The sequence below is a fragment of the Eumetopias jubatus genome, unplaced genomic scaffold (assembly GCF_037043125.1).
Source record: "Eumetopias jubatus isolate StellerSeaLion01/CBP00866 unplaced genomic scaffold, mEumJub1_p1.0 scaffold_13, whole genome shotgun sequence".
In the NCBI taxonomy this organism is placed as follows: Eukaryota; Metazoa; Chordata; class Mammalia; order Carnivora; family Otariidae; genus Eumetopias; species Eumetopias jubatus.
This window is the reverse complement of record NW_028274819.1, coordinates 16265432-16293286: the sequence shown is the minus strand read 5'-3', so window position 1 is coordinate 16293286 and position 27855 is coordinate 16265432. Positions and strand designations below refer to the sequence as shown.

At 40.3% G+C, this 27855-nt stretch overlaps 1 protein-coding gene and 1 non-coding gene across 6 annotated transcripts in view; both read right to left on the bottom strand.

The window, feature by feature from the left end:
* Positions 1-27855, bottom strand: part of CKAP5 (cytoskeleton associated protein 5) — a 102425-nt gene that overhangs the window by 13524 nt on the left and 61046 nt on the right. For all 5 annotated transcript variants that reach the window (XM_028111199.1, XM_028111201.2, XM_088018152.1 and 2 more), the window contains 21 exons: positions 27246-27356; positions 26213-26305; positions 23534-23719; positions 22795-22889; positions 20399-20456; positions 20185-20310; positions 19231-19370; positions 18958-19132; positions 18046-18159; positions 16858-16986; positions 15160-15354; positions 14661-14796; positions 13521-13609; positions 11219-11344; positions 9845-9994; positions 9360-9563; positions 9015-9150; positions 8173-8366; positions 7060-7232; positions 5695-5868; positions 5222-5342 (listed from right to left, as the gene is read on the bottom strand). In XM_028111199.1, the coding sequence (XP_027967000.1) occupies positions 5222-5342; positions 5695-5868; positions 7060-7232; positions 8173-8366; positions 9015-9150; positions 9360-9563; positions 9845-9994; positions 11219-11344; positions 13521-13609; positions 14661-14796; positions 15160-15354; positions 16858-16986; positions 18046-18159; positions 18958-19132; positions 19231-19370; positions 20185-20310; positions 20399-20456; positions 22795-22889; positions 23534-23719; positions 26213-26305; positions 27246-27356 (2925 nt within the window). The remainder of the gene's footprint in view (positions 1-5221; positions 5343-5694; positions 5869-7059; positions 7233-8172; positions 8367-9014; positions 9151-9359; positions 9564-9844; positions 9995-11218; positions 11345-13520; positions 13610-14660; positions 14797-15159; positions 15355-16857; positions 16987-18045; positions 18160-18957; positions 19133-19230; positions 19371-20184; positions 20311-20398; positions 20457-22794; positions 22890-23533; positions 23720-26212; positions 26306-27245; positions 27357-27855) is intronic.
* On the bottom strand, positions 8782-8892 carry LOC114215454 (small nucleolar RNA SNORD67). The gene has a single exon (XR_003610573.1). It is a non-coding gene; the product is annotated as a small nucleolar RNA SNORD67 (small nucleolar RNA).

Below are 27855 nucleotides of genomic sequence, written 5' to 3'. Positions count from 1 at the left end.
TTGGTGTCATATGCAAGAATTCACTGCCTCTCATGAAGATTTTCCTCTACGGTATTTTTTTCTCTTTTTTTAGGTTATTATAAAAGTGAGACATGGAAATTATTCACCTGATAAAAGATTTCACAACTTCACTGGAATGAGCAGCATCATGCAAAGCCATTTCAATAATGACTTATTTCAGTCTACATGATGTCACATTCTCTAAATAAGAAATAATCCTTGGGGTGCCCGGATGGCTCAATTAAGCTTCCGACTCTTGATTTTGGCTCAGGTCATGATCTCAGAATCATGGGACTGAGCTCTGTGTAGGGCTCCACACTCAGCGGGGAGTCTGCTTGAGATTCTCTCCCTTTCCCTCTGCCCCTCCTCGTTTGCTCTCTTTCTCTATCAAATAAATAAATAAATGTAAAGAAAGAAAGAAAGAAAGAATCCTTGTCATCTAGAACTACTTTGGTGTCTCCATATTGTAGGAGAAGAACTTTATCTCCAACTTTCACGCCAACTGGTTGAATCTCTCTACTCTTTCCTTTAGAGCCTGAATCTAACAGACTCCTGTTGCTTGTAATGGTTTTCCCTGAGATTTTTCTGGAAGCAAAATGCCTCCTTTGGTAGCAGTTTCGGCTGTACTCCTTTCAACTAAAACTCGGGCCAAGAGGGGAAGAAACTTTTTTAAATACCTGTCCTGCCATGACCCATACTCCGCTCTCGAGCTGCCACTGCCGCAAGGAGACACCCCCCTCCCCCATTTTCTTCTAAGACTTTATAGCTCTGGCTAGGACACTTATGTCTTTGATCCGTTTTGAGTTAATTATTGTATACAGCATAAAGAGTCTAACTTCATTCTTCTGCATGTGGATATCCATTTTCCCGGCTTCATTTGTTGATAAGACTGTCTTTTCCCCACTGAATGGTCTTGTCACCCTTGTCATTTAGACCCCTAATGTGGTTTCTGTAGTGATCATCCTCTCCCTTCAGACCATCTACTCAATTTTAAAATTCTAAAACCATGTGTTTGTTTTTTGTTTTGCTAGAGAGAATCTTTAGATGTAATAATAAATCCTCTTTAAGTACTCTTCCCATACCCTGCTCCCCTCCCCTGTGGTCATCTTGTCCCCTCAAGGAGTTTCACTGTGCTAGGAGATTCCCATTCTGGTTATTCTGTTTTATTCTTCTTCCCAGTTACTGGGTCTCCTATGGTGTGGTTCATTATTATGCTTTACCTAGTCAGGATTCATTCTTGGGTCTGCCTTTTGGAAATCCTCAATTGTGGCAATCTGAGAATGGGAGACACAGCAGTTCCCGCCCTTCTAAGTTTGTGGCATGCCAGCTGGCAATCTATCAGTCACATGGCACCAAGGGCAGGCACTTCTGCTCTTCTGTCTCTGAAGGTACAAAAGCTAGAGACTTCCCAGCCTGACAGTGAATTCAGCTTTTTTGTTCAGCAACCTATAGTTCCCTGGGGGCCAAGGAGAACACTAGGTCCTTCTGTTAACACTCACATAAATCACTGCTGTCCTTTCTTTAGGGGATCTGCTGGTCTCCCTGGATGAAAAGAGATCTCTTTCCAGGATTTTTGGTGTTTTTATCTTCTTCCCCGGGTTTTGCACTACTGAACTTCAGGTTTTCCTGAAGGCCTATATGTGGAAAAGGTTTATACTTGTACTAGATGGAGCTTGACACTTGTATATACTTCAGATACCACCTACCTGACCCAGCAGCTCCTCTGCTCAGAAAAGGCAGATGGCGTTGGACTGAAGTTGATAGAAAAAGGCAGCAGGAATGCATGTATTCAAGTGACTATTTTCTAGAGTCCCTCCAAGGTCAATACTGTTAACAGGAGACTATTTGTCAAACAGTAGCAAAAATTTTGTGCTAAGATTCCCAATTCTTCTATTTCCAGCCATCTGTCTTCATGGAGATATCTAACTGGCTGCTCAAACTCAACACAGTGAAGACAGAGCTCTTAATTTCCAACTTCTCAAGACTGCTCTTCCGGGCACCTGGGTGGCTCAGTCGTTAATCGTCTGTCTGCCTTCGGCTCAGGTCATGGTCCCAGGGTCCTGGGATCGAGCCCCACAACGGGCTCCCTGCTCGGCAGGGAGCCTGCTTCTCCCTCTCCCACTCCCCCTGCTTGTGTTCCCTCTCTCAGTGTGTCTCTATCTGTCAAATAAATAAATAAAATCTTTAAAAAAAAAAAAAAAGACTGCTCTTCCTCCAGCTTCCCCATTGTCAGCACCACCATCCATCCACCCAGGGGTTCAAGCCAAAAATCATGGAGTTACTACTCTTGATTCTTTTCTTACCTTACTTTTCACAACCCATCTTTCTCCAAGTCTTGTGGACACTACCTATGAAAGATACCCTGGAACCATCCACTTTTCTTCCTCCCCACGGTGATAATCCAAGTGCACGTGATATTATCTTTCATATGAACTTCAGTCATAGCTTTTCCTAACAGATCTGGTCTTGAGAGAGTGGCCAGAGAGACATTTTCCAGTAAAAATAAAGTTCAAACATTATAGAAATGTCAGAAGTATTGTAAAAGAACTTATAAAATCCCGAATCAGTTGAAAGTAAGTTGTCAATGTGATGGTCCATGCCCATCTCACACTTCACTGTGTATTTCTCTGTCACAAGGACATTCTCCTTCATACTCAGGAGGCAACACAAAATCAGGAAATTAGTACTGACGTTATTACCATCTAATCCTCAGGCCCCATTCATTCCATTTACTCCAACTGCCCTGATCACGTTCTTCATAGCTAAAGGCCAGTCTAGAATCATGCACTGCATTTAGTCATGTCTCTTAATCTCTCTTCAGTCTAGACCAATCCTTAGTCTTTCCTTGACTTTCTTGACCTTGACGTTTGTAAAATATCCCTTAGTTTTGCATTGTTTTTGAGGTGTCTTCATGATCAGATGACATCAGGAATGTCAGCAAAGTGATGCTGAATTCTCACTGGATCCTATGAGGTGGCACATGATTTCATCTTGACCTAATACTGATGTTCACTTTGAGCACTTCAAGTTGGTGTCTGCTAAGCTTCTGTACTGTCAAATTACTCCGAGTATTTTGTATTTCTTGGTTACACTTTGTATCTGTTAGTCCTTTGTATTTTGTGGGGAGGTACTATGAAACTATCTCATCTCTCTTCAGATTTTTAATTTACATGGACTTGGGGTTTCCTATTTTGTTAAATTTTATTGACTCTATTTCCTGAATTTTATTCAGTTCATTGGGTTATACCTCATTACTATCATTATTGATTTTGATGCTCAAACTGTCCCCTGGGTCCTTCTGATATGTCCCTATCATTCTTTGAGCCTATCCTTACTGTCAGGTACAATACGATATTCCAGGATTATCTTGTACTTTTTCTAATTCAGCCCTGGAATCTACCCCTTCTCCCAAGAGCCCTCATTCCCTTTTAGTGGAAAATGGTATTTAGAAGCCAAGTTTTGGGGGTGCTTGTTGCTGCTGGGGTATTGCTGTTCTCTCAGGTCCTTTCAAGGAAAAGAATTAGGGAATATGTATATATTATAAATATACATGTATACCTATAACATACATTTATACCACACATATACATACATTTACATTGATACTCATTTCTATCTCTCTGTATTGAAAAAATCATGAGTTCATACTGACACATCTAATCTAATTCTGGTCCAATGCCAGAGTTTATGCTATTTTGCTTTCCTTTCATATTTGTAGTGCTCTTTTCGGACAGTAAGAAACATGGCTTCAGGAGTGCCTAGGCGGCTCAGCCGATGAGGCATCTGCCTTTGGCTCAGGTCATGATCCTGGGGGGCCTGGGATCGAGCCCTGAGTTGGGCTCCCTGCTCAGTGGGGAGTCTGCTTCTCCCTCTGCCTCTGCCCCTGCTCATGGTTTCTCTCTCTCTCAAATAAAATCTTAAAAAAAGAAAAAAAAAGTGGCTTCTATTTTCCTTATATTTCTTTGAACAATCCCTCTGTATGTAACCAATCTCCCATCTCTACCCCCAGTCCTTCGCCACGCAGATGCCTACTTTTTTTTTTCTTTAAGATTTTTATTTATTGAGAGAGAGAGAATGGTAGAGAGAGAGCATGAGAGGGAGGAAGGTCAGAGGGAGCAGCAGATTCCCTGCTAAGTAGGGAGCCCGACATGGGACTCGATCCCAGAGACTCCAGGATCATGACCTGAGCCAAAGGCAGTTGCTTAACCAACTGAGCCACCCAGGCACCCCAGATGCCTACTTCTGCTTCAGCTCTGACTCCCCATTCTGACCACCTGCATGCTGCCCTGCCCCCTCCAACACACATGGATATCCTCCTCACCTTACCTGGGATCCTACTATCATGCCAGAGTGGCCACCTGCATGACATTCTCTTCACCCTGCTTGGGCTCTGACTCCTGACTCTGCATCACCCCTCATATATGACACCATCCTAACATTTGGGCTCTGAGACCCTTGCAACTGGGCCACGATGGTTCCCCACCCTCACCACCTTGCCACAAGGTGGATGCCTACCTTGCTCTACCAACTTACTGGCTTTAGGACTAGGTTGTTAGGGAAGGGAAGCAGAAGAGAATGATTTGTAAAAAACACATAGCTTCTTTGCTCAAAATTCTCTAATGGTTTCCCATCACACTTAAAATCCAAACAATCTACCCTGGGGCTTTAAAGGTCTACATGATGTGATCTCTGTCCACCTCTCAAATCTCATTCTGTACCATTCTCCCCCTTGCCCACTCTGCTCTGGGCACATGGGCCTTGAATCGTTTCCTTGAATATCCAAGCTCATTCCTACCCGGACAGCCTTTGTACTAGCTGTTCCCTCTGCTTGCATCCCTGATCACCAATCGAAGTAACTATTCAGCTCCTCTCTCTGATCACCCCATTTGAGTTCTATTTACACAGTAGTTGCTCTTATCTGATATTGTGTTTACTTATTTTCCTCTGTCCACTAGTAAGTAAGTTCCATGAGATTTGGTCCCTACTTACTCAGCGCTGTAGCTCTAGCCTCTGGTGAATGAATTCAAGTGTAAAGAGAAAGGATCTATAAGAGCCACCTCCTGGGAAGCAAGTGATGACACTAAGTGGTCCCTGTGCACTTTTTCATCAGGGCAGTGCTGAACGCTGCCTACCTCCTTTAACTCTGTGACCCGTATGCAGCCACCACTAGTCCAGCCTCTGCTGCCAACAGAATTACTGTCATGGGTCATACCCCCATTACCTGTGTCAGAGCTTGGATGCTCGTGTTGATGTCACCACTGGCTACTTGGGAGATAATGAAATTGATTGTGGATGCTGTATTACTGTGCATGTCATCGAAGTGTGGAGAAACAGCCCGGATTCTAGAAAGCAGAGCAAAGGGAAAAAATTCAATCTTTATTACAAGACATCCCAGTGAGTTGGAATTATACAGTTCTCCACTAGCTCTAGGTTGGCTGGTTCTTTTCTGCCAAATTAACCAGTATTTTAAGTTTTTCTAATCATAAGCATTCTTCCATGCCTTGCTCGGTATACTTTAGACTTTGAGGGATAGTCCTCTCTTTTTAGGAATATTCACTAGGTCTGAGTAAAAGAACTGTCACCAGCCATACAGTAATCAGTTCTAAAACGTTGTGATTACACAGAAAGTTCTTTCCACGTATGCACTCTCATGATCATGCACTGCTGACACTTAAATGAAAGAGATTAACTTACTTAGGTTCGGGAATAAGGACTGGTTCAAAAATGTCATCCAGTTTGTGCTGAACCAGCTCTGGCATTTCACATCGGACTGTACCACTGTCATTCTCAATCTCATCTAGATCCAGCTGGAATTCTCGGCGCACCATCTGGGCTGCCTCAGGATGCCCACTCATGCTTCGGGCTTGGCTAAGGGAAGCAAAAGGAGGCTCCTGAACTAAAGAGACTTCAGAACCAAAGAGCAAGAGTCACACTGCCAGTTGCCCCAAAGCTTCAAGACAGATGTTTAACTTCTGGTTTCAGCCCCCCTGAATGATTTAAGTCCTTGAGTCTAAGCAAGTGCCTTCAATGGGCAACCACTCTGGTTCACAAATACTCTCGTAGCAGATCATTTTACCTTGTATTTACAGTACCTTCCAAATTATAAGTATTCTCTCTAGTTCACTAAAGCCAACAAACCTTGTACTGCTATTCCAGATGGGGCAGAAAATAATTAATAAAATATACTGACTCAAAGCTCTCTACTTGGGCAAAAATTTAAGAAAAATCTAGGCTGGCTGGTTCTTTTCTGCCAAATTAACCAGTAGTTTAAGTTTTTCTAATCATAAGCATTCTTCCATGCCTTGCTCGGTATACTTTAGACTTTGAGGGATAGTCCTCTCTTTTTAGGAATATTCACTCTTGACAGGTCAGAGCCAGTGTTACATCCAAGCAATAGGTATTTAAGGTTTCCAAATTCAAATTGGTTAACATTAGATAATGGACACAGCCCAAAATAGAGCTGTCTTGCTCAGAAGGCAGTATTTTGAGTCCCATGCCAATTCAGGTTTGCATGCATTTTACCTATTAGCTTTATCTGAAGAATAGGAACCTGAGCATGGCCAGGTATAACACAAGGACAAAGGTGAACCAATAATTTCTCCACATGACACTGAGTTGACACTTCTGCTAGCCAGTGGACTTCTGGGGAGGCTTGATTCATGGAATACTGATGGACACCCTCTAACCTGCTTAGAGTTATAAACTCTAAACCAATTGCCCTCCAGAGGGGATGAATCCAAGTCAGAAGTTAGAAAGATATAAGAGCCCTGCTAATAAGAAATTAGCAGGCAGTACTTACATCCTATAAGTGCGATACATAATTCTGTCCACGGAAAAGCAGTGAAAGAAGGCACAAGACTATTTAGAAGTGGTTTTGAGACAAAGACAAAGACAATGAAGACTGAAGGATTAAACATTTGGTTACAAGACATTTCCCCAGACACTCTGGCATGCATGGTAATGGCTACAGGAACTCAAGATTATGTTACAGGATAAGCATTAAGCACATGAGGCAAAGGCCACTGAGATGTTCTTAGACAACTGTCTCCATCTACATACTTGAGTTTGGAGGACATGTCCTCGGCTGGTCCCTTGCGCAGGATGTTGGCGTTGGAGTTTACGCTCTGAGTGCGCGGAGGTTTCTCCTCCACCTGTTTTACTGGGGCAGCCGAAGGTCTCTTTGCTGACCGCTTAATCCTCTCCTCAAGCATGCTCATATCCTTTTCAGAGAGCTGTAACAAGAGGCCAAATTGAATTTATTATTAGTACGCCCCTCTACCAGGATATGAGGAGAATTTAAAAAAACCTAACTGGAAAACTCAAGAGTCAATATCCATTCACATATTGAAGCAAGCAGAACCTACTATGTTGGGGTAAGTTTATTTTCAAAACACTAGCTACGTTTAAAATCAACTATTGTTAAAACCTGTTATAATAAGAGAATCTATGAAAGAAGGCAAGGATACAAAAGGAAAGGCTATTAGTAACTACAAATGAAAAGGTCAAAGATTAAATGACGCTTCCTCATGTTTGCCGTGTCAGCACTATGTGAATGAAAGGCAAGCTTCCCTGCTGATCATCTGTAAAATTCCCATCTGCTTTATCTCCTTCACTGACCTGTAGTGAGGATGTAAACAGATTAATCCAGGTAAAAATGTATAAAAACTGTGTAAATATATGTAATACTCGGAAGTCACTGGAGTGGACTAAGGTACAACCATGAGTGGCCCAGCTCAAAGTCAGCAATCAGAAGCAGCACCTGATGGGTCTGCAGAGTGTGGCTCGTGGCTCTTCTCCTCTGACAGGTACCAGAATCTACATTATACACGTGAGTACTTGTTCACTAAAAACTAAATGCGCTAAAAATTACAGAGCAGATTTCTAGGCAGAATATAAATCCCGGACTAGCTCAGGATAGGATTCAAAAACAGCTCGTTTCTAAAGCAAACCGTATGAGGAGAAGGCGCAGAAAAGAAAATCGGGTTTCCAGTAAGACATAGCATAAATGTCCTACAACGATCAGACGCCCTCAAGGGTTTATCTGGACTCAAGGACACACGGGTGGGTTGAGTTTATAATAAAAAGTGGTAAAGACCTAGAGTTGTGATGATATGAAAGCTGACTCCTAACAATTCAAAACATGCTGACAATGTTCAGCGAGAAGTCACTCACAGTTCCAATGAGCTTGAACACTTGATCCCCGTGAACATTGTACACGGTGACGATAGTATTGAGGGCAGCGTTGCGCACGGCGTTGTCCCGGTCTCCTATGTGAATCGCTATCTCCTTTAAGGCTTTCCCTGGGGTTGGCTGGCAAACATTCATGCCGTAGGACTCGACCAGACACCCCAGTTCTTCCAGGCACTCTGATGGGGAAGAGAGGTTAGATTAATGAGACCCAACACACATTCCAGCTTAGAGACCTTTTTTTTTTTTTTTAAGATTTTATTTATTTATCTGACAGAGACACAGTGAGAGAGGGAACACAAGCAGGGGGAGTGGGAGAGGGAGAAGCAGGCTTCCTGCCAAGCAGGGAACCCAATGCGGGGCTCGATCCCAGGACCCTGGGATCAAGACCTGGGCCGAAGGCAGACGCTTAACGACTGAGCCACCCAGGCGCCCCGAGACCTGTCTTCACTAGATACATTTTCCTTGGCATACGTGAAGAACTAAAATTTTATTCTGGCTCTCCCTAGAATTTTTCCTTGTTTACTGCCTTCTGATAAAACACACAATCAAATAATACTGTTACAGCGAGTGCTCCTGGAAGAAAGGGATGCCTGTGAGTCAGATGGCCCCTGTGCACTTGATTTTGTCAGCAGGGTGGTACTGAGCGGTGCCTGTATCACCCGATACCATGGCTCCACCAGTGTGCAACTCATCACTCCCACAGTCCAAATCGGAAGGTTGGAATCCACCACACAGACACTGAAATGTCCTCGGTTCATCTATAAACTTCCTTTTTGAGGTCACTGCTGCACAGACTCACGCCTCAATTTAAACTGTTGCTTCACCTGCTCTTTGCTTAGAGTTCTTGGATTTGGTTCCTTCCATGATGAAGGGGAACATCTTGCTGGCTGGGTAGACAAGGCACATCCGGTTCAGGATGGCACGGACATCTTTACGAATGACATCCTTTGGTTCTCCAACCTAGTCAACAAGGAAAATAACAACTGAGGCAGTTCCTGAATAGCAAAGGCTCCTTCCATGCATCACACATCTTGGAAGAACAGGGGCACGGGAATGAGCAGTGAAAGGTATCATCACAGAATAAATGGAAAAGGGAGAGGGAATAAAGGATGGGAACTGAGGTCAGCTGGGAACTTGGGCAGTCTTCCAGAATGAGAACAACGCATTACCTTGAGGATGAGATAGGGGATGAAGGAAGATGCTTCATTCTCAGTAAGATGATACTCCTCCTCACTTAGCAGGGTGAAGAGCAATTTTAAATATTCTAGGGCTTTCATCAGGACACTTGTATTGGTGTCAAAAAACCGCAGGGTAAGCCACTTTAAGATAAGATCCAGGCAACCAATAACACCCTCTTTTTCACTCTCCAAGTGCTTAAAACAGAGGACAAATAAGACTGTATAAAAATTTGAGTTCTATTAGGTAACATTATAGATTTTATTAGAGTCCAAGAAGAAAACAGATTTTTAAGATTCTATTTAAGACCTGCAATTATGACAGTCACTCATTCTATCAAATAATACAATAACTCTAAAGCCAAAGAACATGGTATATTCTAGTTCCTTCTCAAGTTACATTAACTTCTGGTTATTTCACAAGGCTCAGTATTTTCATGGATCTGAGATACATGTGTATTTATCTACTGTAAACCTACATCAACCATGACAGCAAGGGCTTTGTTATGATGCTGAAAGTCTGAGTGAAACATCTCATCCTGTAACCACTTAGCCACACAGCTAGACATCTGAGTCTTTAGTTGCTCAATGTATTCATCCCGTGGAGTAGTAAAATTCCACTTCAGCACCTGAAAAAAAAAAAAACAGGGAAAGGGACAATAAGATGTTCAACTGAAATGAGGCAGAGAATTCTATTTAAAGCAGCTGCAGAAATCAATGTAATAGGATTTTAAAATTCGACAAGATTAATTTGTAATTAAATATGAATGCAAAATATATTATCAAGCAGTCATACTTCCGGAAGGTTAACTCTTAACATCTTCAAGGAATAGAAAATTCAGCAATTCTCACTAGAAAAATCAATGCTCTCTTATTGTAAAACATGGTGGATACTACTGGTACAATTTTAATAAAGGGAAAATTTGTAATATCTATCAAAGTTAAATACGTACACACATTCTAGTAGGAGTTTAATAAAGATATATTCACATATGTGTACAAGGACCTACATTCAAAATGCTCGTGGCAGAATAGTTTATAATAGTGGGAGACTAGAAGAAACCTAAATGTTTATATTGTGGGTTGGGGATAAAGAAAGGTACATACACATGATGTACCAATAAAGAGAATGAATGGATATATACACACAGTTATGTACATGACCTTTAAGATATTTCAAACATCATTAAAAGAAAAAAGCAATATACAAAACAAAGAGTGCTGCATGTTCCCCTGTGTGTAAAAAGCACTATATATTTATACGTATATGACTATATAGTACAAAATATTCATAATTCTGGAGTAATGCACAAAAACACTGGTAATAATATCTCCCCTGTGGAGGGAGACTAGGGAGAGACATGCTTCTTATACTACACTCTGTACTTTTCATACTCCTTGAATTTTTTTTAAACAAGTATGTATTCTGACAAATTTAACTGCCTAAAAATATCAAAATAACATAAAAAGAGAAATGACTGAATTAGACAGATAGTCACCAGATCTGTCTTTTGAGGTATCAGGTACAAGAAGGATTAAACAAGTACCCTACTACAGATGTGTAGTTGATAAAAATCAATTAATATTTTCCATTTTTTGATTATAAAAATTAAAACAACTCTGTTTCTTTCCATTTGGAGGAAGAATAGGCAATAGCTCCATTCTATAGTTCCTTTTGCAGGAACTAATGCTCCCATAAACCTAAGAGAAACAAGCTATAATTTATTAGCAAAAGATCCAGTTCATTATTAGGTATTTCACAATGAAATGAATTCCAGACAGTAAAATGATTCTTGATTACAAAACAAAACAAGAAAGCAAAAAACTCCTGAAGGTTCTTGTCCCTTCCTTACCTTTAATCCTTTTTCATCTTTCATTCTTTGCTCTTTTCCATTTGGAACAACAATGAAAATAGGACCAGATTTGTCTTCATCCTCCTTTAAGCTGGTTTTGCTGGGCACTTTCTTTCCTTGTGCACTCTACAGCCAAGGTTCAGGGAACACTGGTTAGCTAGGCTACTCGTCCTTGGGAATATGATGTTACTGCCCGGTAAGTGGGCTCTCTATAAAACAGACACTCTCAACGTTATATGCCCCATGAAAGAAACAGATGAGCCACAGAATCTTGCACATACTAACTTTCTGTACATTTCCAGAAACGTATGTTTGTTTGTTTCTCTTTTTTTTTTTAAGTAGACTCTATGCCCAACATGGAGCCCAACACAGGGCCTGAGCTCATGACCCTGAGATTAAGACCTGAGCTGAGATCAAGGGTCAGATGCTTAACCGACTAAGCCCCTCAGGCGCCCCACCAGAAATTTTTTTTTTTTTAAGAGGGAGTGTGAGCCGGTGGGGGGTGTGGGGGTGGCAGAGAGAGAATCTTTTAAGCAGTTCCGTGCCCTGAGCATGGAGCCTGACCAGGGCTTGATCTCACAACCTGAGCCAAAATCAAGAGTCGGATGCCCAACCTACTGAACCACCCAGGAGTCCCCAGAAATGTTTTTAATAATACATTCTCAAGTAACTGTGGGTTACCTTGTACTGGCATGTAATATAGTTGGAAAACTCTATTATGTACCATTGGTCTGGGTCAGACTCTTTGTTTATTGGACATCTTGTTTTTTTGTTTTTTTTTTAATAGATTTTATTTATTTATTTGACAGAGAGAGAGGGAGGGAGGGAGGGGAGGGGGAGGGGGGAAGAGGGAGGGGGGGAGAGAGAGAGAGAGAGAGAGAGAGAGAGAGAGAGGGAGAGAGAGGGAGAGAGAGAGAGAGAGCACGCACAAGCAGAGGGAAGAGGGAGAAGCAGGCTCCCTGCTAAGCAGAGAGCCTGACATGGGGCTTGACCGCAGGACTCTGGGATCATGACCTGAGCCGAAAGGCAGCTGCTTAACCGACTGAGCCACCCAGGCGCCCCTGGACAGCTCCTTTCTTTCCTGAAATCTTCAACACCACTTACAGCTTTCCATATTAATGACATTTTGAATGGCATTTACACATGTCTTAGTCAAGAAAGCTTTTCTGTTTCTCTGCATATAAAATCTATCTCTAACACATCATTATAACTAGAGATTCTCTGAACCTGTTTCTAGAGAAACTTGCTAGAAACATTTTAAATTATTAAAGTGGTTTTGAAAAATAATCCAAGATTCTCAATCTTTGTATCAGATGGAAAGAAAATAGTGAACACTCAGAACATGTATTTAAAGTAAAACCTGAATTTCAAAACTGTAACCATTATTAATTATTAATATAAATGTAGCAAGAGCCCATTATTTCTAGTAGGCCAGAATTTCTAGTTCAAACACTGAAGTCATTCAGTTAAAACAAATATGAGATCATTTATGTGAAACTGTTTTGCAAACTGCAAAAGACTGGGGGAAAAAGGACAGCATTAAGAATAGTGTCAAAAATACTTCAAAGCACTTGTGATCAAAATACTAAAATAAGCACTTGTTAAATTTGGTATGAGGACAGTGGGGAGAACAGGAAAAGAACAGCTTCAACTGGACAATTTAGAAGATAATTATCTATTTAAATTAACTCACTGAGTTAAAGGACCAGGCAAAGGGAAGGAAACAAATATTCAAACAAATAGCCAGAGTGCCCATTCTATATGAGCATATAATAATAAATGTACCAGGGGCACCTGGGTGGCTCAGTCAGTTGAGTGTCCAACTTTTGGTTTTGACTCAGGTCAGGCTCTCACGGGTCATGAAATGGAGCCCTTTGTTAGGCTCTGCACTCAGCAGGGAATCTGCTCGAGGATTCTCTCCCTTTGCCCCTCCCCTGGCTTGGGCTTGCTCTCTCAAATAAATACATAAATCTTAAAAAAAAAAAAAAAAAGAGTAGGGGCGATTGGGTGGCTCAGTCAGTTAAGCATCTGCCTTTGGCTCAGGTCATAATTCCAGGGTCCTGGGATCAAGCCCCGCATTGGGCTCCCGACTTAGTGGGGAGTCTGCTTCTCCCTCTCCCTCTGCTTGTGCTGTCATTCGTGCGCACGCTCTCTCTCTCAAATAAATAAACAAAATCCTAAAAAAAAAAAAAAGAGTAGTAATGTTCTTCCATACATAATATGATCTTTCCTAATAGAATGACTCAGTGTATAAAACACACTTAAAAGCAATTCTACATCTAAGTATGCAGAGCTAACATACCTTTGCTTTAGAGGAAACTCCTAGAGCTTTGGCCTTTTTCGGATCAGGCTTGGTTTCTACAGTGCTGGAAACAGAATCTTCAACAGGTGCTTCGAGAAAAAAACGGATCTACTATAAATATAAGCTCTAATATCACTTTATTCTGAGCAGGTTAAATGATGAGAAAGCCTACAGTTTCAAATGTGTCAATTTAGAAAGTATTTTCAATTAGATTTTTTCCTAATCTTTTTTCTGCCTGAATTTCCTTTTTAAGCATAACCTAAGAAATTAACTCAATTAATCTACATCTACTTTGCCAACAGTTAAGTTGAAGTTTTAAAACTATTTTCTACATAACAGTTAAAAAAAACCTTTCAGATTGATACTTCCTTAAGGGTAGGGCCTGTCATCTTTGGTACTCAGTATTTACCATATAGCAAGATTCCAACAAATGTTGTAACTGAATATATATGTTGATAATACCAACAGTTTTACACATGTACAATTTCTAACTCTATAGCATGAATAATTTCTACCCCATTAAAGAGAATAATAATATCTTATTTAAGTAGTAAATCTAGAGAAGAAGTGGTTACAGATTAGAGTTTTATTTATACATGATGGAATTGTAACATTAGGGTGATGAAATCAAGAATTTTCTCTAAAAGATTAGTAAGAGAATGAATCGGCAAACGGGCACTGCAGTAGGAATACTCATTTGGGAATGAGGAAGAGAATTCTATGCTGGTTTAGGCACTGACTGGCTATCCTTGTGCCAGTCACTTAATCTTTTGGGTTTCCTCATCTCTTAATAAAGGGGATTAGACTAGATGGTCCCAGTTCCCCCTCTATTATATCCAATAGCAGAAAATGTATGGAAACCTTAAAAATAGGATGGAACACCCACTTTCTGGAGTATTTCAATGTGCTATTCCGAAACCCCTTTTTGGAATTGTAAACCAAATTAAGTATCTTCATACCTTCAGCACAATTCCTAGCATAAAACTTGACAAATGTTTGTGGTAGAAGGGTAAGGAGCGAGGGAGAGAGGGAGGGAAGGCAGGAGGGCCTAGGATCTAAGCTGTTAAGAAATGAAGGCTGGATTTCTTTTTAGAGTTCCCCTGGGCTACTTCCCCCTTAACCCTCTCAAAATAGAGTTACCTGAAGCTGGCTGGAATTTGGCTGGAGCTGACCCTCCCATTGGTTTGGAAGTTGCTTTAGCAGATGCAGCAGGCTTGGCTGGCATATTAGCTTTGGCTTTCTCTAGCATGGCCAATACCTGATCTTTAGAAGTTGGCTAGGGAGACAACAAAACAGAAGTGAGAGGCCACATACATGATACACTCATACTATGCTTACTAACAGAGCTGCTGTCAAACACATCACTGAGCTCCCAGTTTCGAAATACCTATGAAGTAAGGGAGGCGGCACATAGTGCAAGGGAAGTAACACACATTATGAAGTCATACTAAATTAGCTATCATTCTAGAAGGTCACAACTTTTGTCCCTGCAGAGTCAGGTTCTTGGAAGTTCAACAAATTTTTGCTCTCATTGGGGTTTCAAGTGAAACTCTTAGGAGGTAATATGATCTCTTGCCTATATATACTCACATCCAGTATTTTTCTAATGGCTTTTAAGAGCAGCCACAAGTAGTAGTACCTTTAGTTTCCCGGTAGCCTTGGCCATTTTCTCATATCCCAGATGCATCATGAAGAAAGGCAAGGCATCTTGGGCCTTCTTCCGCACATCTCCATTGCGATCTTCCAGGCACGAGTAGAGATGAGGAACACAAAGGATAAGGTCTGAGGGGGTGGAACGAAGAGTTGGTAGTTTCTCAGCCAGCCAGCCCAAAAGCTGCCAAAAGAATAAAGACCGGTTACACACTGCAAGTGGAAACTTATTACTTATGATCTTAGGCTTAATGATTGCATCAGTACCGAACACTGAATTAGTTCTTACACTCAAGTTTCCAATATAAAATCAGTAATTTTCATTGTTTAAGAACAATACTATATTTAAATGATATATGCAAAGATGACAATTTTCTTTAAGATAAGGACATGGTTCTTTTTTTTTTAAAGATTTTATTTATTTATTTGACAGAGAGACACAGTGAGAGAGGGAGGACAAGCAGGGGGAATGGGAGAAGCAGGCTTCCTGTGGAGCAGGGAGCCCGATGCAGGGCTCGATCCCAGGACCCTGGGACCATGATCTGAGCTGAAGGCAGACGCTTAACGACTGAGCCACCCAGGCGCCCCTACATGTTTAGTTTTATAAGAAACGGCCAAACTCTTTCCTAGAGTGGCTGTACCATTTCACATTTCCTCCAGCCGAGTGTTCAAATTTCTCCAAATCCTTGCCAGCATTTGTGCTAAAACTATTTTTTTTATTTCAGTAATTCTGACAGTTGTAGAGTGAGGTGTCACTGTAGTTTTAATTTGCATTTCCTTTATGGCTAATAATATTGAACAACTTTTATGGGTTTATTTGCCACCTGCATCTCCTCTTCAGTGAAACATCTGTTCATGTCTTTTGCCCGTTTTCTTTTTTTTTTTTTAAGTAGGCTCTACGCCCGACATGGATCTCAAATTCTTGACTGTGAGATCAAGAATCATATGCTCCACCAACTGAGTCAGCAAGGAGGAGCCCCATCTTTTGCCCATCTTCTAATTAGACTTTTTTTTTTTAAACTGTTTTGAGAATTCTTTACATGTTTTGGATAATGGTTATTGGATATTGAGTTAGCAAATATTTTCTCCTATGGTGTAGCTACCTTTTCATCATCCTCACATGGTCTTTTGCAGAGTAAGAATTCTTAATTTTTATGAGGTCTAACTTATTAAATTTTTCCATTGATGGGATTGTGGTTTTGGAGTCAAGTCTAAGAATTCTTTGCCTGAAGAATTTCTATATCCTGAAGTTTTTCACCAATATTACCTTTAAAAGTTGTATAGTTTTGGGGTGCCTGGGTGGCTCAGTTGGTTAAGTGTCCAACTCATGATTTCAACTCAGGTCTTGATCTCAGGGTCATAAGTTCAAACCCCATGTTGAAAAATAAGTAAAAGAAAAGTTCTATACTTTTATGTTCTACATTTAAGCCCATGATCATTTTGAGTTAATGTCTGTATAGGATGGAAGGTTTAGGTTGAGGTTTAGTGTTTTATCTACGGATATCAAAGTGGGGGAGATAAAAAGAGGCACATGAGTATAAAAGCTTCAGGAATTTGGTTTCATCTTATTAGCTGTTTCATAATGAAACTCATTCTACTCATACAAGCATTATTTATTAGGTAGTTCCGTACCTCTAAGAAGGTAAAATGTGTCATGAGTAAAGCACATTATATTTGTAATACTTACCTCTTGCCTCAAGAAAGGATTTTCCTTTTTGAGCTCTTCAGAAAGATCTTCTCCCTCCAGCCATTCCTTCATGCCTGTCTGTTCTGCCCAAGCATTCACAGTTGCTAGGGCAGCTGCCCGAACATTATTCTAAATAGAGGAGAGAATTAGTAAAGATAACATCAGTTATGGTTTGGAGGTAGGGAGTGAAAAAGTTTGTTACTTTGGGAACACGAACAACGGAGGTTTCTCTAAGGTCCACATGAACATACTTGGAATCAACTTTTCTGACACAGAATCTAGTTCTATGGTTGTACTGAAAACCCAAAGTAAAGGAGAAACATAAGACTCCAATTGTAAGGTCCTGTACTCAGTTAAATTAGGCAAAAACAGTGACCTGGGCATAAAGTATCACGTAAGGGGAATAAACTCAGAGGTCTTATTTTCTGAAGCTCTGGGGGCTGTTATATCCATGGTTATCTATAAAGAATGTAACTCCACAGGGCAGAGAACTCCTAATAGTTAGACTGAAATTACTAACAATTTGCCTGAACACTTATGTTTTCATATTAACTTGCATTCACAGAATGAGGACTTATTGACATGAAAAATATTAAAATACCCCAATTCCTCATATTAAGTGAATTGCACAAAAATAAAGACACATTCAAATATTCAATCTAGGGCTAAATATAAGAGGCTTGCACCTTTCGAGGAGATTAATTCTAGGACTGTGAAATTGAAGTACTAGAAGATCCTGCTCCAGCGGTTCAGGAGAACAAGGAAGAAAATAAATACAATACCCCAAAATTCATGAACGTATTCACTCTTCATAACAGTACTTATAATAATAATGATGTCATAATCATAATAGCCAACAGTTTTTGAGTGCATACTACACGAGACAGTAACAGGTACCTTATGTACAGATTCTTATTTAGTTCTGTAAGGATGAAATTTCACAGATAAAGAAACTGAACCTCGAAGAAGATAAATAACTTATCTAAGGGTCGCAAGGCGAGTGACATAACTGTTTACCTTCATACTGCCTGGGAGGTAAAGATGTTTACTATTTTCCTCCTAATGTTCTCTCCCTACAAAGTTTATAGGCTGTTTATGTGTACTCTTACACACACTGAGAACTGGTCTTCGCCCAAGAATGTGGCTGGCCTATTCCAGAAGGGAGCTGTGGTCGGGAGTCAGGTTTACCTTGCTGTCTCCAAGGACTGTGATGATAGGGATGCCTAAGTTCTTCACATGTTGCTTGATATTTGGGCCCATGGCTACTGCCAGTTGCTGGAGGATATTCAACGTCTGCTGCACCTGAGTGGGAAAGAGCCAACCGTTGATGAAGCCAGGAGCAACAGTGTTCCAAGTTTTCCAAGCTTGCTGCTAAGTAGTCAGTGTACTAGGCAGCTTTGGGCCTACTTGAAAGACAGGGTAGGCAGTTTGTTATGAGGCTATTCTAATTAGCTCATGAATAATTCACAGACAGTGGTCTGTCCTTTTATCCTTAGTCCCTAACACTGCAGTATTAGAATTTTAGACCAGAATGGAGAGTGCTTTGTTTTAAAGTAAGGTAAAGCCTAGTTTAAGAAAATCCTGACATAAAAACCCAAATTTAAAGATCAGAAGTTAAACATGTTTATGCATATAACAAACAGTTTTATATAGGGATATTTAATATTAGAGTTCTATAAAAAGCAAATCTGAGATCCATGAAAATTTGATAAATAAACCAGCCACCTACCAACCTATCTTGAGGTACACTTAAGAAATTAAAGGAATTCTAGTTCAAAGCAAATGAAGTGACCACTCATATTTTTTTTTGCAGGTGAAGATTACTAAAAAGGAACTTCCTGAAGGGAAGAGGGGAGGGAGAGAAAAAGAACAGGCACATGTTCTACGTACCAAGATTTTTTTTTTTTAAGATTTTATTTATTTATTTGAGAGAGAGAATGAGATAGAGAGAGAGCATGAGAGGGGGGAGGGTAAGAGGGAGAAGCAGGCTCCTTGCTGAGCAGGGAGCCCGATGCAGGACTTGATCCCAGGACTCCGGTATCATGACCTGAGCCGAAGGCAGTCGCTTAACCAAGTGAGCCACCCAGGCACCCTACGTACCAAGATTTTATTTGAATCATTGAGTCGGCCTTTCAAAGCAGTTGGCAGTTCACCTATATTTGGCTGGATAAATTTTGCTTCATTGATAATAGCTGCCACTTCATCCAGGCCTTCTTTCCTGATCTTCCAGTTCTTGTCACCAATCTTAGACACCAACTCTGAAGTGATTTTATCACTGAAAAAGTAGAAAACAGAATCCTTAATTCCAGACTCCTAAAAAAAAATTTTTTTTTTCACTACATAAATCCAATAAACCATTTGCGATAAACCTACCTGATTTCTGTCCTCGGCAAAAGATCCACAACATCAGTGCCCACCTCATCTGGTTCATCTCCATCTTCTCCTTCATCTGTACCACTTATGCTGTGTTTGGAAATCCCTCTGGTTGGAGCAGGTGGGCTCTGTCCCTGCATCTACACACAAACAAATCAGTGAGGCTAATGAACTTGATGAATGGTACGAGAGCAAACAAATTAGAGAATGGGCCTATGTCAAACTTTCCTATTCCTTCATTCTAAATATTTACAAACTACACTGTATGTATGTATGTATTTATTTTTAGAAAGGGGGGAAGGGGCAGAGGGAGAGAGAGAATCTTAAGCAGGCTCCACACCCAGCACAGAACCTGACACAACCCTGAGCTTGATCTCACAACCCTGAAATCATGAGTTGAGCCGAGATCAAGAGTCAGACACTCAACTGACTGAGCCACCCAAGGACCCCTGCACAGTACATATTTTAATTCCTACTTAGATCCCAAATTTGAGACTATATGGCAAAAGGTATTTTTATACAAACCTACTAGAATCTGACTTTTCAATCATGAAGCTGTCTTTTGACTTGGCTGCCCAATAAATATAGAGCAAGTCTGCCCAAACCCAGCAATTTTGATTAGAAAGTTTATTCAAGGAAGGCCAGGTTTTTTTTATCCAAAACAATTTTAAATGTTGATATACTTTCTGAACAGGCAATACAATAAAAATGTTTGATATTCCAAAGGTACAAGAGACAACAAGAGGAAACCCCCCCTCCCCATGCCGCAGCTACCCGGTCGTCCTCCTCACAGACAAAGCCGTCAATTTCTTATGAATTCTTCCTAGGGATACTTTATGCATATAAAAGCAAATACATATATAGTCCTCATTCTAAAGGGTTAAAAGCTTAAACTTAACTATTACGAGCATTCTCAAGTCTACCAATGGACTGTATCAGTTTTGGAATCTTTACCTTCTCAAATTCTGCATCTATCTGGGATAGAAGGGCAGGCTTCTCATCCTCAAAGAACATTCGCAAAGAGGGACCAACATACAGATACATCACACCAAGCAGGGTGATGGCTGAAGTCCTCACAGCCTGGCAGACAGAACAAAAAGAACCTTGCAAAAGAGAACAGAACCACAAAGATGGATGCAATGTTCCTACATATGTGGTATGTACTCACTGGGTTTGTTGCAGCAAGAGCTGTCTTCACATTGCTAATAAAAGCTTTCACATTCAACCTGAAAGAAGTAACATTTAGAATTAAAAACAAATAAATGAAACCCTCAAAATACTCGAGTTTTATAAAGCCAGACTCCAGGACTGGCTCCCTTTGGCTATGTCCCCAAGTCTCACCTATTCTCTCTCTTCACTCACTTCCAGGGAACATTAAATATTGTCTACAAGCTCATTACTCCTAAACCCCAGTGTTGACCCCTCTTCTGAATTCTAGATCTGTATATCCATACAGCCTTTGTAACACTTCCATTTGAATGTACAGTTGATGTCGCACATCCGTCAAGACCAAAACTCCTGACTGTCCACACCCCAAACCCAAATGCTGTTCTTTCCATAGTCTTTCCTACCTCAGTAAAGAGCCACATTATTCTTCCATTCGCTCAGGCCATCCTTGCTTGACTCCTCTCTTTCCTATACTCAGTATCCTGTTCCGATCTTCCAAATACATTCTGCGTCCTAATACTTCCGTTTCTACGAACTGTCCAAGCCAGTATATTTTCTTGATAGGACTAATCAGTCTTTTTGATCCTCACTATTTATTCTGACTAAAGTCCAAATGATCCTATTACTCTTTTGCTTAAAACCATCTAATGGTTTCCAACTAACTCAAACTGTGAGGCCCAATGTGACCTGGCCCAGTTCTTTCTCCCATCTTTTCTCCTCCCACTCCCCCCCAACTCATTCCCCTCTACTACCTCCTGAAGAACAATCACTCCTTGCTATTTTTATTTGTTTTTAAGATTTTATTTTATCTTAGAGAGAGAGAGAGAGAGAGAGAGAGAAAGCGTATGCGGGAGTGCGAGAGGAGCAGAGGGAGAAGGTGAGAGAAAATCTCAAGCGGACTTCCCACTGAGCACGAAGTCCGACACAGGGCTTGATCTCACAACCCTGAGATCCATGACCTGAGACCAAGAGTCAGATGCTTAACTGACTGAGCCACCCAGGTGCTCCCAAACAATTGTGTCTTTGCTTGAATGTCACTTGAATAACTTCTAGAGTAGTATTTCTTTATTTGGTAGAATGCAGAAAATTATTTTGGGTTTTTTTGGTGTTTTTGTTTTTTTTTAAGATTTTATTTATTTGAGAGAGGGAGAGTACAAGCAGGATGAGGGGCAGAGGGACAAGTACACTCTCTGATGGGCAAGGAGCCCCATGCAGGGGCTCGACTCCAGGACCCTAAGATCATGACCTGAGCCGAAATCAGACACTTAACTGACTGAGCCACCCAGGCATCCCTAGAAAACTATTTTGTAATACATTGAGAAGTATATTGTAAAAATCAGCATGGCACAGAGAAAGGCAACATAGTATAGCAGTTATAGTACTTTTTCTTGGAACTAGAATGCCTGGATTCAAATCTTGGCTTTGCCACTTTGGAACTGTGACTTGGACAGATTACTCAAGCTTTGTGTGCCCCAGTTTCCACATGTATAAATTGGGAATAACAATGCCTCACATGGTTTTTATGAGAATTAAATCAAATGAATTGTTATTTAGAAAGTGGCTGCCTTCAGCTCAGGTCATGACCAGGGTCCTGGGGTCAAGCCCTTCTTCTCCCTCTCCTCCACGCTCCTACTCTCTCTCACTATCTCTGTTGCTATCTCTTCTCTCTAATAAATAAAATCTTAAAAAAAAAATGTACCTAGCATAAAGTAAGCTCTATAAAATTTTGTTAAATAAACAAATGTGTTCAATATGCAAACAAGTTTGGGAAACAGTGGGTTAATAAACAAAGTTAGGCTGGGGCGCCTGGGTGGCTCAGTCATTAAGCGTCTGCCTTCGGCTCAGGTCATGATCTCAGGGTTCTGGGATCGAGCCCCGCGCTGGGCTCCCTGCTCAGCGGAAAGCCTGCTTCTCCCCCACCCTCTGCTTCTCCCCCTGCTTGTGTTCTCTCTATCTCTGTCTCGAATGAATTTAAAAAAAAAAAAAAAACTTAAAATAAATAAATAAATAAAAATAAAGAAAGTTAGGCAAGCTTCTCTGTTGCATGACCTTGAGAGACTTTAATTCACCAACATGCATAAGTCTCTAAACAAATGTGATTATATGTAGTAATTTTGAAATATATTTGACTAGAAATCCTTGGAAGTGGCTTTTCTGAGGGATTGTTATTAATACTTAAGGAGAAATAACTTAGAGAGCTCTAATGTGAGTGGACATGAAAATGTAGGACCATAAGCCAATACAGACTTTTGAGGAACAAACATAGTTTTGTTTTATATAAATCAGATGACCCCGCTCTGGTGTCTCAGAAATAGCAGAAATAGCTACAGCAAAAAGAATCACTAGTTAGAGACCGACACAATATTTATTTTGTACCTGATCTTGTTTCTGACTTACCCAGAAAAACCAAATTCTTTTATTGCATTTGATAACCAATTCAGAGTTTCTGATTGATTCTTGGGATTCTTCTGTGAGAAAGCCATTGACATAACCTAAAGTGAAAAAGAGGGAAAAAACAAAAATAAGCATGTGTTTTTTCTCATATTTCTCACAGAAATATAGTATGCCATAAAGGTAGAAGTGGATTAAGCATGGTTTTTCCAACCCTGATAGAACTGCAAGAATGTCTTAGGAATGAAAGGGTTGCCTGGGTGGCTCAGTTGTTAAGTGTCTGCCTTCGGCTCAGGTCATGATCCCAGGGTCCTGGGACTGAGCCCCGCATCGGGCACCCTGCTCAGCGGGAAGCCTGCTTCTCCCTCTCCCACTCCCCCTGCTTGTGTTCCCTCTCTTGCTGTCTCTCTCTCTGTCAAATAAATAAATAAAATCTTAACTTACACAAGAAAATGAGGTAAGTGACAGTAGTATTAAAAGCATTCTGGACTTTACAACTTTTCATTAGTGATCACTCTGAATTATAATGTCAAGAGAAAATCACTCTCATCTTTTAATAGATTATTCTTGGCCAAAATAAATTCTAATTATCAGGCAACAGTATATTATTAGAGGTAAGGATAAAAATGTGGAATATAAAAATGGTTTGACTTAGGAAGAAAAGAACTACAGTTTAATTAGTAAACTTAAATTAAAATTTGGGAAAAGCCGGGAAAAGTTGGGAAGAGAGAGCTCTATCACTAACCTGTTCAGCTGTCCACGGCAACATGCAAGCTTCGGCTATTGCTGTCATAGCTTCTTTTGCATTGTTCCCACATTTCACATCTCCAATCTTGTCCACAAGGCCATCCAAGACAATCTGAGCTGAAGTTTTGGAAAAACTCCCCTTCTGGGCAATCAAAGCAACTATGTGAAGCTTCATCTGCATCACCTGAACAAGGATAAGTATCATAAAGTTATGAGTAAGCCAAAAACATTAATTCACTTATTTTTATAGTAAAGATGTAACACAGGCACAACCGAGAACATGACCAAACTAAAAAATGACAACTTTATTTATTTATTTTTTAAAGATTTTATTTATTTATTTGACAGAGAGATAGAAAGCACAAGTAGGCAGAGCGGCAGGTAGAGGGAGAGGGAGAAGCAGGCTCCCCGCTGAGCAGGGAGCCCGACGTGGGGCTCAATCCCAGGACCCTGGGATCATGACCTGAGCCAAAGGCAGCCACTCAACCAAATGAGTCACCCAGGCACCCCTAAAAATGATGATTTTACTTATTTATTTATTTTTAAAGTAATCTCTACATCCAACATGGGGCTCAAACTCATACCCTAAGATCAAAAGCCTCATGCTCTACCGACTGAGGCAGCCAGATGCCCTTAAAAATGACAATTTTAAACAAAGAAGCTAAATAATTTTTATCCTTGTTATCAGAAAGTACTGAGTACACAACCTAAAATACATAATAAATGACCAAACTGCATCACTCAGAGTTCCCACTAGTGTTGCCCACAAAAAACTATAACCCTCATGGACATACACACAACAGAACTTGAGAGATTTAAAGAACTTGTAGATTTTTAAGTGGAAGAATGAAGAAGATGTGAAAACAATTTAAAGATGTTAATGTGATGGCAGCAGATGTATGGCTCTTGGGACCCCCCCTTTGCCCTTCAATATTTCTCTCTGTCCTATTTGAATATTTAAATAAGAGGAGCTGGTGAGGATGTACAGAAATTAGAATTCTCTTGTACTACTGGTACGAATATAAAATGGTGAAGCCACAATGGAAAACAGTTTGGCTGTTCTTCAAAAAGTTAAACATAGTTACCATATGACCCAGCAATTTTCCTTCTAGGTATATATCCAAGAGAATTAAAAATGTACTCACACAGGGATACCTGGTTGGCTCAGCCAGTTGAGCATCCCACTCTTAATTTTTGCTCAGGTAATGATCTCAGGGTCATGAGATCGAGCCCTGTGTTGGGCTCCATGCTCAGTCAGGTGTCTGCTTGGGATTCTCTCTCTCCCTCTCCCCCTGCCCCCACTCGCACATGCTCTCCCTAAGTAAATAAATCAATCTTTAAAGAAAAAAATGTGCTCACACAAAACTTGTACATGAATGTTCACAGAGATAGCCACAAAGTGTAAAGAACACCAATTCTCTTCAACCATAAATGAGTAAATAAAATGTTCTATAGCCATACAATGGAATATTACTTAGCGATAAAAATACATGCTACCATATAGGTGAACAGTGAAAATATTATGCTAAGTAGATACTTCATTATATGAAATGTCCAGAAGTAATCCATAGAGACAGCAAGTAGAGTAACAGTTGTCCAGGGACTGGGGGGTAGGGGGAGAAATCTGGGGAGAAAGAGAGTGACTGCTGATGGGTATGGCGTTTCTTTCTGGAGTGACGATAATATTCTAAAATTATAGAGTGGTAGGAGTTGCAGAACTCTGTGAATACACTGAGAACTGCTGCATTGTACACTTCAAAATGGTGAGTTTTATACTCTCAATGAAGTTGTTATAAAGAAAAATACATATATAAAATTATCCTTTGTTACGGATCTAACACATAGGAGGGTATCAGCTCAAATCAGGTATGCTTTTTCGCCTAAGAAACTGCACAAAGAGGGGTTTTAAAAGTGGTGTGTAGGGGAGGAGGGCAGCGCAAGAACCTCTTGGCAGAGGAAGGCTTTGTAGAGCTGGATGGTATGGCTGAGGTGCTGGAACAGTGGTAAGGGAACATAGTGTGCGAGGAAGCCATGGATCTTAAAGAGAGAACAAGAGGTGGCAGAAGAGAAGCAAAAAAGAGTAGCGGGATGCCAAAAATAAACCTGACATATTTCAAACTTTTGTTTCCACAAGGTCTATGAATAGCTAGAGGAGAAGGCAACTTTTCTCCTTTTCCTTCCTGTATCACTTTCTTGTATCTCCCTTTCCACCTACTTTTTAGACTAGTAACAGCACTGTTAAATTTCATCTCTAGGATCAGTTAATACATTAAACTATGTGGTGATTTTTCATTGGCAATTTAAAGGTCATTTATCTTTTATCCAGACAAATAAGAAACTTGTCTCCCTGTCTATCCCTCTCTTGCACATGTGAAGATTAGGGGGCTTCTAGGCCTAACTAACGAGGAGAAAAATGCATATATGTGAATTACACAAACAATATAGAGATAATACTTCCATATATATAAACTCCTAATTACACAAAGATATAGTTATGTGTTTAATAAAAATGCACACACTCCACTGTTTACATTTAAAGTTAGAAGACACACTGGTTAAGCAATTTTTAAAAAAAGGCTAAAAGTCATTACCAAAACTTTACCTCTTCTCACTCCATAGGATGATATGATGGAAATTATTTTAATCAAAAATAGTAAAATCCCCAATTAAAAATTACCTGAAAATTGGTTTCTTTCCATCCAGGTTTCTTGGCCAGCATCCTCACTAATGCCTGGCATGGCATTTCAGTTCGATCCATTAGTTCAACAGCCTTAAAATAAAACAATAAACTGAGAGTTAAGGGGTTAATGATTAGCCAGGGAAAGGGTACATAAAAAAGCCAAGTAGGTGACTTGAAAGAGAGGAATGAATACAAGGAAGGTTATAGAGGGAGCTTAGATAGCTCTGTTTCTTAAGTTGGATATTTGATGTACAGTTGTTTTATATTAATACCATTGAAACTCTTCCACCCACCCACCCCACATTTCAGAATTTCACAAAGAATTTGGTCCACGGAATGTAACCATAACAGTTTTCATTTGCCTAGTGTGTGGCAGAAACTGCTTATACATACTTTGAGTTATCTGATTTTCCTAAAAATATATACCAAAGTAGGATAGAAGTGGTTAAGTATTAAATTTCAAAGATATACAAACTAGGGTCTAAACTTGATGCATGGCACATGCAGAACTAGAAGCCAGGTCTCCTGCCTCAAGTCCCAGTGCTCTTGTGGTTTCTACACATCCTCCTCATTAGAATCAGAATAAAGGTAAAAAGGAACTACCATGCTCCTTTCCAACACAGACTTCTGAAAGGAGCTTCTCTTACCAAGTAATAATGTCTGTTCTTCCAAGAATCATGACAACAAAGAGGGAAACAGAAATGGATGAGGGGTGGTTTAAGTGGAGTGATCTGTTTGCCTAGTAAGTTTAATGAACAAATACTGTGATATTAAAGTTCATCTAAATCTTGTAATTCAGAATAAACTTACTTAAGTATTAAGTTATGAGGTTTCAGAAGCCATAGAAAGCAGATATTGAAAGATAAACACTACAGAGCTAAAAAACCAACCCCCCCCTCAGCTTTAGTTAACACCCTGAAACGTGTTCATTGGATATAATACACTGCAAGTAGGATAAGCACTTTGTCAATTTCATCACTTCTATATGACGTAATGTTCTTTCACATTCAACTCATCCCCATGAATTTACCTTTTGGAACTCTTCCATACAGGCCAGCCTTTCCTTCCAGTTACTGCTGTCTAGCAGCTGTATACAGGTAGCAGGAAGGACAGCTGAAGCTTTTTCTTCACATACTTCTATCTGTAAGATACAAAAACATTAAAATTAAGAATTGCTTAAGGGGGAGTGCCTGGGTAGTGCAAAGTGTCCAACTCTTAGTTTCATCAGCTCAGGCTGATGAATCTCAGGGTCATGAGATTGAGTCTTGTATCGGGCTCACACTCAGCAGAGTCTCTCTCCCTCTGCCCCTCCCCCCACTCCTGGTAACAGCACAGAGTCTCTCTCCCTCTGCCCCTCCCCCCACTCCCGGTAACATGCTCACTCTCGCTCTAATAAATAAATAAATAAATCTTTAAAAAATAATAAAAGAATTGCTTAAGGAAACAGATGACAAGAATATAAAAATACCCCAGGCCAAACTACATGAACACTCCACAGGTATGCTACAGTATCTGAGGCTTCTATTCTACTACTATAAAGGGGAAGTTCATCCAAGGCACAGTTCCTATAAGCTAAAAAAAAATCAATTAACTCTATGTTGTAGAACTCAGCAAACAAAGAACTCAAATCTTCCAGGACT